The sequence below is a fragment of the Actinia tenebrosa genome, unplaced genomic scaffold (assembly GCF_029948245.1).
Source record: "Actinia tenebrosa isolate PJP-AT-01 unplaced genomic scaffold, QUT_ActTen_1.0 utg1230__unscaffolded, whole genome shotgun sequence".
Lineage (NCBI taxonomy): Eukaryota > Metazoa > Cnidaria > Anthozoa > Actiniaria > Actiniidae > Actinia > Actinia tenebrosa.
This window is the reverse complement of record NW_028292588.1, coordinates 55,796-71,107: the sequence shown is the minus strand read 5'-3', so window position 1 is coordinate 71,107 and position 15,312 is coordinate 55,796. Positions and strand designations below refer to the sequence as shown.

Sequence of the window (15,312 nt, the reverse complement as noted above, 5' to 3'; positions counted from 1 at the left end):
CCTTTGAAATTAAAAGCAGAGAAAGCGTTTTCAAATAAATCCTCTTCCAATTATACTCTATACTTGACTCAGTTGACTCTATCGAAGTCGTAGTCGAAGTCGTCTTTCGTATTAATTGAAGTTCAGACAATTCATCACAGAAATCGCTTTCAAACTCAACAAAATAGCGAAGAACTAGGTGTTAAAAGGAAAATAAAAAGGACGATTACTTATCTTACTAGATAAATTGAGTATTCAAAATATTAAATCGAGCGAAGTATTTGGAATCCTTTGAGAATGTCAGCAAGCATGAGGGCACAGGAAGACCAATCTAAATATTCGAAAAGTGCAACAAGTATCCACGAGTTCGCCAAAGGGCCTTTGATTTAAAAGTTATGCCTCATTGTATGGTGCCTGGTTGTTTCAATGGTTCCAAAACAATACAGGGAAAAGAAATTTCCTTTCACAGAATTCCAAAAGACAAAAAAATTGCAAAAATATGGCTGGAAAAAGTAAGAAGAAAAAATCCACCAAAACGCGAGTCATGCTACGTCTGTAGCGAACACTTCATGCCAGAATGCTTTGAAAAATCATTTAATCATGTGATAGGTCAAAAAGAAAAGAAAAATGCTGAAGTCTGAGTCTGTCCCTACTATTTTCAAACACAAAAAAGAGAAAAGACAACGCCAATTTTCCATTCAAAGACGGAACAAACAAGACAAGCAAGAGGTGGGTCAATTTATTTATACTTTCTCTCTTTTTTTTTTTTTTTTTTTTGAAGTTTGCAGAAAAAGAGTAGTATTTAGTTAAAAACACGCACTGAAACGACTATCAACCTTGAAAAATACTTCCACAAGCAAATAAAGTAGTATTTGACATAATAAATTGTTTCATGAAAATGTACTATCTTTCTTTGTTTATTTGTATTTCAAGGAACTCGTCCAATTAATTGCATCAAGTAATGTCCATCTTGACACTGTACAACCAGAAGACACTTTAACTATAACACCACAGAACAGCAAAACAACTGTTGATGCCAGTACACAATATTCCTCTTCAGATTGTTGTGGTATTTATCATCGTACTATAGGAACTCAGACACTGAAACCATCTAAAAAAAGAAATAATAGTTTAGTCCATCAGCAGACCTCTCCAGTTGTAGATTTTGAGACAAATTCTTTAATTCATAGCCAAACAAATACCCTTCTTGATCATAGCTACTGCCAAGCACCCTCTACTAGTACTGCATCAACTGGAATGGAACAGGAAAGACAACTGATCCCTTGTACTAATGTTGTTGATTGTGACATGTCTGACCTGGAAACATCTTCAGATGAAGTTTCTGACAATGATTACATCTATGACAGCTCAGATGAAAGCAGTGAATACTCAGAAATTTCAGAGGACAACAATATTGGTGATGACCTCAAATTCATAGTATATGAAAGTGAACTTGACAAGCTTTTTCATTTCTGTCACTTCTGTCATTTCTTGTCACCAGTTAGTGAAGTGAAAAAAATAACAAGTGGTAGTATGGTGGCCATGCATACATTATGTCTACAGCATCATGAACTCATCTGGACTTCCCAACCCTACATGAGCAATAATGTACCTGCTGGAAATGTACAAATACCAGCTGCTATTATATGCACTGGTGGAACATTTCAAGAATTTTCTAGTTTTGCTAAAGCTCTAAAATTAAAGTTCATAAGTGAATCATCATTTTACAGCACCCAAGACAAGTTTGTATTACCAGCAATAAATAAGCAATACCAACAGCAACAGCTATCTGTGATAAATGATGTAAAGAAACGTAATACTCCTGTTGATTTATGCAGTGATGGGAGAGCTGACAGTCCAGGCCATAATGCTAAATATGGTACATACAGCATGATGGATGAAGATTCAGGTTTTGCATTTTAGTCCATGTCTCAGAAGTGTCATCGTCAAATGCCATGGAATACGAAGGTTGCAAAAGAACACTAGATAATTTACTTAACAACAAAGTCTCAATACATAGCTCTTATTAACCGAGTGCAAGGTAGCAGCAGTAAGGGGGACTCGCGGTGTCCCCAGGAACCTATCACGTTTTCACGGGGATTACCCGCGTTTACGCCTATAGGAAACTTTTTACCGGCACGGGAATAACCCGTGTGAAGTAGGTGCGTTACACTGTTAGCTTTCGCGGGAAGTCCCTTACTGCTGCTATGTTGGGTACCGCATGCAAGCGGAGGTTAAAATATTTGTTGGATATACGATGCATGAATGTAAAAAGTTCACCAATGACTTCTGTATAATTTGCCTAAGATCCAAAGTTAACATACCCAAGCCTCGGGGTTTCTGGTGTTGTGGTAAGAAAATGCAAATAGAAGATGACACGTCAGCACAGTGTTACGAGTGTGGTAAAAATATTCGCAATGCCGTACCAAATGCTACCAGAGAGCAGTATTACGCCAATGGAGGTCGTAAGAAGACCCCATACAAGAGAATAAAATACTTTAGAGACTGGATGAGTCATATCCAAGGTTATCGACCGGTATATTTAAACAACGAAGTAAGGAAGAAAATCATAGACCACTTAGAAGAGCCAACCCCACAAAGTCTACGGAAAACGTTGAAAAAATTAAAGCTAGGGAAATATTACAAAGCTATTCCCTATCTTTTATCTGAGGTTTCTGATATGACAAAAGCCGAGTGGATGTTTTGTCGGCTGGATAAGGATATTCCTTATTACCCTGACGTAATCTATGAAATATTTTACAAAATTGACCCCAACCACCCCCTGTTGGGATGGATTCCGAGAAGATAGTGGACGATTACGTCACATGTCTTTTGGCCAATCAAAACCTTCACAATTTTAATTCACATTTGTGAAAACGTTTCACATTTGTGAAATAGATTTGTGAAACTAATTTGCATATGAACCAGACAGCGGGCGTTCAATATGTAAATAGAATCCCGTCACGCTCTTTTCGAAGCAGATGTTTACTGAGCAAGCTTTCTTTGAAGCTCTTCTTTTGCCTCCTGGTAGATCTTTTTGCGAGATTCCTCGGAAAGATCTTTTACGACTGTTTTTTTATTCCTTATGTCCGTCTTTAATTTCTCGTATTTGTCTTCTTCGGCCAGAATAAGCGAGAATTCTACGTCGTCTATCTTTCTGTCACGCAAAGCCTTTGAGACAAGATCGGTAATTGTATTTACTTTAGCCCTTTACAGAGCTATTGTCGTGTCATGCTTGGATATTTTGCTTGACAACTGTTTCATAATGCCCGTAGCAACAGCCGAAATAATACCACAGGCTGCCCCAACGCCGGCCAAAGGAACTCCAACAATTATTCCCGGTCCAGTAAGCGAAGTAGCAACGCCGGAGCCCGTTAACACAACGGATATGGATCCTGAAGTTATCGCAATCTTATGTAGCGTGCTACGGGCTCTAACGTATTTCTTTCGGATTTTTTCGTAGTGTTTTGTTTGCCCTTCCAAGTAGGCCAGGATTAAATTTGCTTTATTGAGCCTGAAGTTTTCGGCATCCGTTATTGGTTATTGGAACTGAGGTGCTGATGGTATAACATCCATTATATATACTAATGTACGACGCTTTTGGGAATGATATTGAGGAGCAGCCACATCACGACAACCGGGATTACTGGAACTGGAGGGCCTTTAGGAAGACGTTTCCGCATGCAGACCCCAGTAAGTTCGAAAGAAGACCCGATGGGATTTACTTTAACGGCTCCAGGATGTACAGCAATGCGGATTTGAAGGCACCAAAGCCCGTTCGTAAAGAAAGGCCACCAAAACCCGAGCATAAAGAAGTACCACCCAATTTTCCAAGGAATCTATTAATGGCCAAGGAAGATTACCCATTTTACGACGCCCAAGGTGGTATAAACGACTTCGATAAATTGGTAACGCATTTGAAGATTCCAGTGGGTAAGCAATCGTTTGACGTAGTAGTAAGGGATATCTTTAAAGAGACGATGTTGAAGCATACGTCGGGTAAAGAGGCCAGGGAATGGTTAGCAGGGCCCAACATGCGGTATTGGCCGCAGCAGTTAAACTTTGCTATTTGGGCTGCCACTAAAGGTTGTGGTGTTGCCGCGGACATGTTTCATATTTCATTTATGCGGTTTCACGTCGCCTTTACGGTGAGGAGGTTGTTGAAGGAGCTTAACGTACCCCTACCAGGAGATGAGGTGTTTAATTCGATGAATAACCGCTACGACTCCGCTGCCCTAGAAAGGTTAATTAACGAGCTTAAGCCACAGCAAAGAGACTTTCGTTATAAGGAGGGTAAGACGCATGGGTTGGGCATTGTTTACGTTTGGGGTATTAATGCTGCGCGTCCGGCAGGCATGGATCACCAAGAATACCCCGGGAAGGAATTAGAGTTTTACGATATGGGCGGTCGCAAGGATAATAACACGCTAATTGATAGGATTCAAATGATTTTTCCTAGCACTTGGGATCCGTTTGTGTTAATGAAAGGAAAAGGTTTAAGGAATTTCGCTAGGATTAACCGCAGCATAGAGGCATTCGTGTACTGCATCTTAGGAGCGCAGGTAAATACCCGCAGCCCCATTGTTGGATCCCAAGGCGCTTCACAGGAAACGCAACAGGAATTCCTAACCCTGTTTGAGTCCGCAATAATAGAAAATGACATATCTAAATCGGTGCAGAGATATCAATTAGCGGTGCAGCAATCAAAGGTTAGACTGGATTACGCTTTGTCGCCTGGTTGTTGGTTGATGCCAAGTAATTTGGTTATTAACACCAATTCCGTTGTGGGTTACAACAACAAGCTGCAGCGAGCAACCAAAGACATGAAGTTTGGGGTGAATGACGTGAACTCTGACATGACCAAGGGCATTCCCCATTTCGTGGAGAAGTCAAAAAAGTCGCATGAAACGAAGCTACATGTAGTTAAGAAACCATCAAAGCATATTCGCGCAACCATACCTGAGGAATATGACCATAACTTATTAAAAGCCGGCTTAACAGTCGCAAGCATTGGTCTGAGCTATTATATATGGCGATGAACAACCCTTACGTAACTGGAGTAGATTGTGTTTATACGACTTACACAGGCGAGAAAAAATACACCCAGCATCTTGGGTGGACGTTGAGGGCATGTCAGTGAATTTGAACTACTCAGGGAAGAAGTTGATCCTTTGCAGTATTTGCATTGGCACGAGAAGCCACGCCAACGTGGGCCTTAGGCTTTGTGATGACAACGGCATACTGCAGCCTATGCGCGCGAAGACGAACAACAGGGAGCCTGTGCATTTTTCCGTAGAGCCAAACCCCCTGAGCGACGAAAATCTATTGGTTTGGACTTTCCACATGGTGGCCGATTGCCATGGGCTGGTAAAGCTGCAGATACGCGTAGACGATACGGGGAGCGTTTGCGTAAATAGCATAGAGGATCAAGGGGATAATGACTATAACCACGCAACCATTAGCACTCTTACGGTGGTTAGTCTTTAAATATATGAACCCACATACGAAGCAAGAGGGGTTTTCCCATTACTTAGAAGACGCTAGCTTTTGGGGGGATTTATGGCAAGATACCCAGCTGCAGGCTTACGTGGGCGGCTTAGGTCTAGTAATGTGCACTGTTAGCATTAGCGGCTGGAATAGCTGCAATTTAGGCTTTAGGCTGGTCGACGAAACCAACACCCCACTACCGCCTTATAGGAAAAAAATGAACAGCAGGCATTCGGCTCACTTATCATTTGAGCCTACGCCAAGGAGCGCAGAGAACTTAACGTCGGTAACTTTTCATATGATAGTTAATTGTCAACGCGTAAAGTTGCAAGTGCGCCCAAGCGACGCCCGCACGATTGCAGGGCAAAAGTACATTGGCTTTGTTGGAATAAACACCATTCATTCTGCCGTGGATGTTCCTAAAGATGAAATTTGGAATCATAAGTCCATTAGCACCATTAGTGTGCTGCCTTTACTACTGCGCTACCAGGGTGGTGCGAATACCATATTCGCCCCCCGTTCGCAAACAAGGACGCCTAAGGAGGAAGTGGGGGAAGTAATGCGCTCGGATAAGCTTAAACCTTCATCTTCTTCAGGAATACCACCCCAATAGCGACGACTAATATCCAAATGTTATTCCCCACGAACTTCAACAGTTCACCGCCCGCCTTCAGTGTTAGGCTTAAGACGCTACCAAGCAGCCCGGGAATGCTGGCTGCCATTGTTTTTCCCAGGGCTATTAGCCCATTACCTAATTTTTTTCCCATTTCCCCCATTTCTTTTCCCACCTTTTTTCCAAGCGCCTTTGCACCTGAAGCCACACCGTTAATTGCATTCATAATTCCAGCAATAGCACCCGCAAGGGTAACTGCGAACGCCAGCGGCACGCCATACTTCAAAAGGCCTCTTAGTATTTTTTGTCTGGTGGTAAGCCCCAGCTCCCTTTCCAAGCCTTCCCTTTGCGCCTGCAACTCCGCAATTCGTTCCTCTAGGGACCCTACTTGCGCCCGAGCTGCTTCTCTTTCTCCTTCGGTGCGAGTTTGATCGTCGATTATTTCCCGTTGCGTTTGTATTTGCCTTTCCAGGTCCTCTATGGCTTGCTCTCTTTGTCTTAATTGCTCCTCCTTGACGATGATTTCCGTGTTTAACCGCCGCTCTTGCATTACCGAGGCTTCCAGCTGCGCACCCACGCGTCTAAGTTCAGCGTTACTATCTCCAACGTCTCTAACTGCGCGGTCGAAGTTTTTTCTAGCAGTATCCCTTTCAAGTAGCAACATGCTAATGCGGTGCCGAGCGTTTTCGCTTTCCTGATCATGGGAGTCTAACATTGCTCGCATTTGCTTCATGTATTCATTTTCCCTTTCGTCCACCGTTTGCTTTAAGTTTTCGATGTATTCTGCCTGCCGTTGTAATTCAGCGCTTTTTTCATCTAATTGCCCTGTAAGTTCGTCAAGTTGTTCCGTATGTTTGTTTATGAGTTCTTGCTGCGTCCTTTCTTCCATGTTGAGGGATTCTAAAGACTGCTGCAGCTGCAAGGCAGTGCTGCTGCCTGATGGCGTGCTCGTTAGCTTCTCCTCTACGTCTTCCTTGGTAGCCTGTATTTTCTTGAGCCTTTCTTGATCCTTATCCAGAATTCCAGCGATGGCATGCATTTTACTGGTAACCTTGGGGGTCTTAATGCCTTTGATGAATTCCTCCTGTAGCCTCATAGTTTCCTTACTAGTTAAGCTGGACAGCACGGATAAGTCAGGCTTGCCTAGCGCTGTCGTTATTTCCTTTGGTAAGGCATTGTTAAGTGCGTCAGACTTTTTGCTTTGATAAAAGTCGTACCACTTTTCCCTGCCTACGTATCGGACTTGAATTTGACCCTTGCCCCCGCGTTGGAATTCTAAAAGAGTCGAACTGGCGCTAGGATACCTCTTACGCACGTCGGTAAGTAGCTTTTCGGGTACCGTTTCGCCAATAGCTGCCTTTAAAGTTGGAGGAATTCGGGGGTCGGCAAAGAACCTTCCTTTACCATCGCGGATGACGTAAACCTTGGCGCCGCTCCTTGCAAGTCTACCCATGATTAGTTCCCTACCGTATTCGTCTTCTTCGAATAGCAGCTGCGCTTTCTTAGGATCCCAGTCGGGTAATAGCTCCCGAAGCCTTTCGAAGTCATCCGGGGGCTCTTCCATGGATTCATCCATTTCCGCTTGTACTTTTCGCAACCACTCGGCGCTAGGAGCTTCGGGGGCCGGTCCTAAGTCGTCCATTCGCATGTAAGATGGAAGGGATTTGTCGGGGTTTTCCCTTTTGAACCTGTCCGTAAGGCTACGTAAGGCACCGCGGGCCCTTGGACCGTACTTGCGACGTAGCTTTTCAAAGAAGCCCGGCTTATCCGCTTCCGGCAGCAGGGATTCGTACTCATCGTCGTTAATGTCTACTTGACCTTCTTCGGTAAGGGGATCGAAGTCTGGATCCGTTCCTTCTACTTCCATTATATATGATAAGCTCAAAGTTAAATCCCAACGTATTACCTAAGCAGGTTGGCGGACTAAAGGCAGAACGCACCTTTCATCGGGTCACATTCACGCCCAGGAGCGCAAAGCCTGGAGAGACGCTGCGCGTGGGCGTGCCCCGCCTAACGGATAACCTAGTATTAGTTCCTGGCACCTTGGCGCTAAGGTTTGACCTAGTGGTGCAGCCAGATACCGCAGACGCGCGCTACGTTGTCGATAACGTGGGTAGGAACCTCGTTTCTGAAATGAGAATCAAGTTCGCCGGGGAAACCCTTTTGGATTTGAAAAGGTACGACCTGTACACCACGTATAAGGACTTGTGGTTGACAGCCTTTGACCGCGCGCAGCGGGTGGAGCAAGGAATTGGAAGCGTTATCTTGCGTAAGCTTCGCAGCGGCACCAGCCCGGCGCCTACGGACTCCAGCGGAGCAACCGCAGTAGCAGAAGCAACAAGGGTAAAGACCGCCTATGGTACTAAATACGTTATCCCTTTGGACTTTGAAGTGATTACGAACCATGGTGCATACTACCCCAGACAGTTATCCGAACTGCAGTTTGAAGTGACCCTAGCAGATACTACGAACATCCTGCAGGGAAAAGATGTAAGTTCAACAGCCGTGGACCCTTATTTCGTTAAAAACTTAGAGCTGCAGTATGAAACCGTGTACAGTGAAGAGCTGGCCCGTAGCGCTGGCATGGAATATAGCGCCGGAAAGGCATTCCTTTACGATCACGTAGTAATGTACAAGACGTTCAGCTTTACGAACAACGTCGAAGAGGTTATCAACCAAAGTATCAACATACCCCGACGCAGCCTAACAGGGTTAATGTTGCTGTTCGCAAAGACATACACCGCAGGATTGCGCGACTCTGAGGCATTCTTTAATCCTAACATTACCAACGTAGACGTTAGCATTAACGGAGTGCCTAACAAGGTTTACTCACAGGGGATAAAGCCCGCGGATATGTACCGGGAAGCCGCGCGCAAGTTTGGTGACCAAGTTGCTCCAAAGGATTTCTTCGCGGACAAGTACGCGTTGTGGATCGACATGCGCACGACAAACGATGAAGACCTACATGGCCAGGGCTTGCGGTTGGTAAACACCCAGGACGGCATTACTTTGGAAATTACGCGCACCAAACATGCGAGCGACACAGCAAAGATAAACGCGTACATCTTCGTAGTTTCGGACGCGCAACTAAGCGTGGAAATGAATCAGCTAAAGAGCGTTGCGTATTGATTCGCTCGCTGCGCTCCCTCATCCAAGGAAGAATAAAATATTCCTTGCGTATACGATGCTTCGCGTATTTGAAAACAACGACACCAAACTGCAATGCATAGTGCAAGGCGAAACTTTGTACTTCAAAGCGAAGGAGGTGGCTGCTGCGTTAGATTACGAGAACACGGCTAAGGCTATTAGCGACCACGTATCTGAGAAAAACAAGAAAAGGCTGGGCGAGATGAACATAACGAATCGTTATGCTTCTACTATGCACCCACGTTCCTTATTCATATCGGAGCCTGGTCTGTATCAACTAATATTTAGCTCCAAGCTACCTAAAGCCGTGGAATTACAAGATTGGGTATTCGAGGAAGTCCTACCCGCACTAAGGAAGATGGGTAAATATGCAATAGACAAGCGCTTCGATGGTCCAAACAAGTTGGTATTTAAGATCGAAAATGAGTTTGACCTACATAAAAAGGTGGTGGACTACATTCGCAGATTTTACCCTCAAATGCTCGTGACCCCTGGTCTAGGCGAACTGCAGGATTCGGACGGCAAACGTATAAAGTGCTGGCAGAAGGGCTACCAACGCGGTCAGCCCGACCTGCTCATCTTGAATGCACACGTGCGATACCATGGATTCTGTATAGAGCTGAAGGCCCCTAAAGGCAACGGGGTATTATCTGAGGATCAACGACTACTCTTACAGAGGTACAAAGAAAACGGCTATAAGGTAATAATTGGCAACGACTACGATGTCATTTGCAGGGAGATCACGGAGTATGCACGAGGAATTCGCCTGCCTTGTAGGTGGTGCTGCAAGCGCTTTAAGAGCGCGCAAACTCTGGCAACGCATTTGAGAATATTCCATAGGTATAATGGACAAGGATAAATTCGCCGAGTTAAAGTTCATACAAACGCACTGGAGGGATTTGGTGGTGGGGGAGATTTACGAGATAAATAATTATGTGGTCTTTGAAGACTTGGACCGCCTGCGCTTGGTCTTAAAGAATAAAAAAAGAACATACACCCTTTGGGCGCCTGATAGGATAAGGTACGCCATCGAAGGGCAGGACGTTACCCATGTTATGAGTCATGGTAAAAAGGATGGCAGGTGGGTATTTGACGTAGTCAAGTATGAGCCCGAGAGTCCTCTGCACTCGTAAGGACGTCTGCTAAAGTCCGCTGCGCTTTAGGATCCGCGGAGCACCAGTGGCCCACAAAGGATTCTTCGGGGAATACCTTGCCACAATGAAGGCAGGTGTATTTTTTACGCGGTTTAGGTGTCGGCGGCTTACAAGGGGTAATGCAGTCTGCAGGTAGTTCGCACGTAATACAGTCCATATATTGAAAGGGTGATTAGGAATCCTCCAAGAAATGCGGCTGCGTAGGCTAGCATATATCCAACGACTGCAAAGGGCTTTCAAAGGGGGTCTTCATTATTCTTGTTGATTGTTAACAAACAACAAGAAAAATAAGATCAGGATTTGAGACTCTTTGCGCAAACCCTGTTTTGCTATTAGGCGCCCTTATTCCTTTCGGACTTTCCTTACCACCTCATTACTAGCATGCCAAGCGTCGAATCGATCTAAGTACTCTTTAAAGCCACCTTGACCCTCATACAAGCAATGCCAAATATGTTGGTCACTTCTTTGACACCCACAGCGATCGCAGTTAGCCTCCCAGTAATCCCTGTTTTCCCAGCCTTCAACGTGATCAAACTCCGCAAATGTTTCGTCTATTTCCTTCTTACGGCGCGTTAACTCCTTTGCGGTGTCGACTGGACAACATCGGGCGGCAACGTCGCCGTGTTTAAGGCATGCTACGCCGACCAAGTCGTACCCTAGACATCTATGACGATGCCATGCGTCGGTAAGGTCCTCGTCGCAGCGCACGCATACGTTCTTTAAGCAAACCCTTTTATTGCGGTGATACTCCAGCGCCTGCGCACTGCTGAACTGCTTATCACAGTCTTCGCAAACGGTAATATTATTCCTTTCTTTATCGCATACCCTCTTTTCGACGTGATATTCCAACCGCTGCCGGCTGCTAAAGCCCCTATTGCAATTCTTACACTCCATTATAACTAAGTGTTATTTAAGCCTTATAAGGGATACCGAATGAAGTCCTTGACGGACTCTTCTGCCCAGCCCGCCATCGTCAAGAGCGCACCAAACCTTTCCGCGCGCTTCAGGCCGCCTTTGCATTTCTATGGTGTCTCTCTTATCTTTTGCGTCGGCGACAATTCTTTGCACTGCTTCCACTGGTGTGTAGGCACCCTCCATATATATAAATGGGGTTCATTAGATATAAATGAACCCAGATCACATGCCTTGTAACGCTCTGATAGTAGGACCCACCGGCTGCGGAAAGACCCAGTTCGTGGTAGAGCAGCTATTAGGACCCTTTAGATACCGCTTCGACTACATAGTGCTGCTCTGCCCCACCTACGTGAATAACCGCACCTGGACGGGCGTAGGCGCGAAAGATGACGACTTCTTTGTAGATATCTTAGACCCTAACGAGTTATCTGGACATCTTAAGTTCTGGCACAAACAATTCCCCAAGAATACGCAAACCCTCCTTATACTGGATGACATTGCCTGTGGGGACGACGTAAAAAGACGCACGTCAGAGCTCGTTAAACTCGCCTTTAGCGGCCGACACGACAACATCAGCGTTTGGTTGCTCTCGCAGCAGCTTACCAGCGTCTCTAAGCCCTTCAGGGAAAACATAGGTTCACTTGTCGTATTTTATACTCCGAGCAAGTCTGATCTGGAAACCATCCTTTCTGACTACGGCGGTGAGATATCCAAGGAACATTTGCATGAATACATGCGGCATTTAAAAACGCACCAACATTCCAAGATGATCTTCTCTTTGAGGTTTCCGTATTCCATTAACATATATGGATATTGAGCAGCTCTTAGATGAAGTCCCCACACAACTAGATGAAAGTAACCTCAAGGAACAACTCAACATCCTTGTGTCTTCGGGGAAGTGTAAAGAAATGATAGGCAAGGAACTTACTCATGAGCAGGTTAATAAGTTGTCGGAAGAGGAGGTTAAGAAGTTCCATAAGAGGTACGAGGCTGCCCTTGCAAGTAAGACCACGGACGCCGAGGCAGACTCCGCTATCCGACTTGCCACCAAACTCCTTGGACTTGCGCTGCCCATAGACGACGTGGAGCAACTGCGGAAGGACATTAGCGAGGACTATGTCATCGCCCAAGAACTTAAGATAACTTGTGGGTGGTTGTCGTTGAAGTGTGGTAAGTTAATGGCAGTCGCCTCTGCGGCACTTCACGTAGCTCAGCATGTCAACTTGAAGGAACTTACGACGTCTTGGAAGGACTTTAAGAAGGACAGAGAAGTCGAAAAGGTCTTCCAGGCGGCACTTGCTGAGGTACCTGATCAAGTCGCCTCAAGTACTTAGTCAAGTCGTCCTCAGGAATTGCCCAGGTCGCCTCAAGTACTTAGTCAAGTCGTCCTTAAGTACTTGCTCAGGTTACCTTAAGTTACTTATCAAGTCCTTCAAGTCCTTAGATATAAATGAGTGAACCAGAGTCGAAGGTAGAGCAGCCCCAAGAGGAGCAGAAAATTACCAAGGCTAAATCTCCAGGCAGAGTCGCCGCCGGAAAGAAGCTCGCGGAGATGAATAAAAAGAACAAAGCAAAGAAAGAGAAAAAGGTGGAGGAAAAAGAAGAGGAATCCTTTATTAATCCAGGCTACGTCATTGGCGCGTTAGGAGTTGCTATAGCAGCAGGCAGCCTCTACTTACAATGGCGGGCAGCAAAGCCAAAAGTAGAACCCATGCATGTACCGCCAACATATCACGCACCCGTGCAGGAGCCCCGAAGCAAAATACCCGTAATGGAGTAGATTTATCACCAGGTGCCGTGGCGACCTAGATTTTCCTTCTCGCTTTGTAATATAATGTCGACCGCGTTATTGAAAACTGTTGAAGAAGCAGCTATTATTACTTCCATCGTTGCGGGAATTGGTTGGGTAGGTAAGAAAGTGCTCAAAGAAGACTTTACTGAAGACCCAAGCAAGAGCTTCGCTAATTTTGCTAAGATGACCGCTGCCGTAGGCGGGGCTATCATGGTAAAGGATTACCTACGGAAGGAAAAGTACCTCCCTACGGTGTAATATATATGGCTAGCGTGGTCGTAGGTGGAGTCATTGCAGCTTTAGCATGCACTGGAGCTAATTATGGTGGTCAATATTTGGATAGATTAGTTAGAGGTGATCGCAGCGGAGATTTGGCCGCTGAAAGGAAGAGACACGACTTAGCGCTGGAGAAATATCAGCGAGACGTTGCAGCTTGGAATGAAAAAAGACAAGCTTACAGGGATTGGTCGGATAAGAACTACCAAGACAAGATGCATGCAGACAAGAACTTCGAAAATACGGACTACGCCTTTAAGCTCTATGCGCAAGCACACCCCGACTTTAGAATGAGAAAGCCTCAGTTTAAGAATTACTACCAGCCTTCTAAGAAACAAAAAGACAATGAGCTGGTCTTCGTAGGAGTCGCAGGGCTGGCAGGAGGCGTAGCTTTGGCGTATTTAGTCTAAGTCAGCAAGCGTAGCTTGCTTCTAGAAGGGGACTTGTCCCCTGTAATATATGATCGTCTTTTTGGAAAGCGACAAGAATGACTTTACCACTTACTTGAATCCTCCCATTAAAGCCCATAAAGTTCGGCTCATAAGTTGCTCTTTGTACAATTCTTGGTATAACCTGATTAGGGGCATAGTCACTGAGCATACAGGAGGATCTAACTATCAAGCCGTATTGCTGCCCGATGGACATTACACGCCAATCACACTGGCCAAGGAATTAGCAAAACACGGTTATACTCTTACCACAGGGCTGCCGCACGAAATGACCCTCAAACATAATATGCCAAACTATTCAGTAACTTTTGGAAAGTCTGACCCATTGGGATCTTTATTATGTGCCTCGGGCAAAACAATTACCGACACAGCCATACCCGTGAAATGGAAAGTCGCATGCTCTTACGAAGTCTATTGCGACTTGGTCCATAGTTACAACAATGGAGAAAAGTCTTCTCTTATGTCCAAGTTTCTGCCCAAAGGTAATCCATTTGACCCAGTAGAGTACACTCCCATTTCTTTGAGCTATGACTTGTCTAATTTGGTAGAAAGCATAAACATCACCATTAAAGTGGACGGAGAGACGGTGGATTTCAACGGGAGAAAGATCAATCTCGTCCTGGAATTCATATAATGGGCCGCGTAGAGGACAAACTCAAAAGGATTTACTATGGGCCTGAAGGCTATTGGAAAGGAGCGTCGGCCATCAAGAAACTCGCGACCGCGGCCAGGGTATCAGAAGAAACGGCTAAGAACTGGCTAAGAAAACAAACCCTCTGGCAGGTTTATCTTCCCGTGCCCAAGTACATTCCCAGGCCCAGCTTCACCGTAAATACCCCCAATGAAGTTCATCAGGCGGATTTGCTTTTCTTGCCGCACGACAAGGTGAGAAAAAAGACCTATAGGTACGCTTTGACCGTAGTCGATATCGCAAGCAGATACAAGGACGCCGAACCCATAACCAGCAAGGATTCTGGGGAAGTCGCAGAAGCCCTAGGTAGGATTTATAAGCGCGTCTTGAAATGGCCTAAGCTGCTGCAAGTGGATGCGGGGACAGAGTTCATGGGCGTGGTTACTAAGACCCTGAAAGACCACAGCACTAAAATTAGGAGAGCCGAAGCAGAGTACCACAGGGGTCAGAGCATCGTCGAAAGATTTAATAAGACCCTGGCTGAGCGCCTCTTTGGGTACCAGTATTGGAAAGAGCTGGAAGATCCCTCCAAACGCAACAGGGAATGGACTCAGAGGCTCCCCCAGGTCATCGCGGCTTTGAACAACGAGGTGGCCAGGGCTACGGGAATGAAACCCAAGGATGCCATAAAAAAGAAACACGTGGAACACAAGTCCTACGTCAGAAGTTCGAGGGCGGTCGGACTGAAGGAAAAAAAGCTACCCCGCAACATAGTGGTCAGATACCTCTATCAGCCGGGGGAACTTGAAGGTGGCAGTAAGAGAGCCACGGATCCTAACTGGTCCCTGGAAACGTATGAGATTTCGAAG

The 15,312-nt window shown here is 45.4% G+C and overlaps 1 protein-coding gene across 1 annotated transcript; it reads right to left on the bottom strand.

Moving 5' to 3' along the window:
- Window positions 1-878: 878 nt before the first annotated feature.
- Window positions 879-14,511, bottom strand: LOC116296102 (uncharacterized). Its single transcript, XM_089025343.1, has 2 exons — window positions 1,182-14,511; window positions 879-1,090 (listed from the first exon to the last, which is right to left on the bottom strand). Exon 1 carries the CDS (start codon window positions 7,944-7,946, stop codon window positions 6,042-6,044), a length of 1,905 nt encoding a protein of 634 aa, XP_088881469.1. The 5' UTR covers window positions 7,947-14,511; the 3' UTR covers window positions 879-1,090; window positions 1,182-6,041.
- Between the last annotated feature and the right edge of the window lie 801 nt (window positions 14,512-15,312).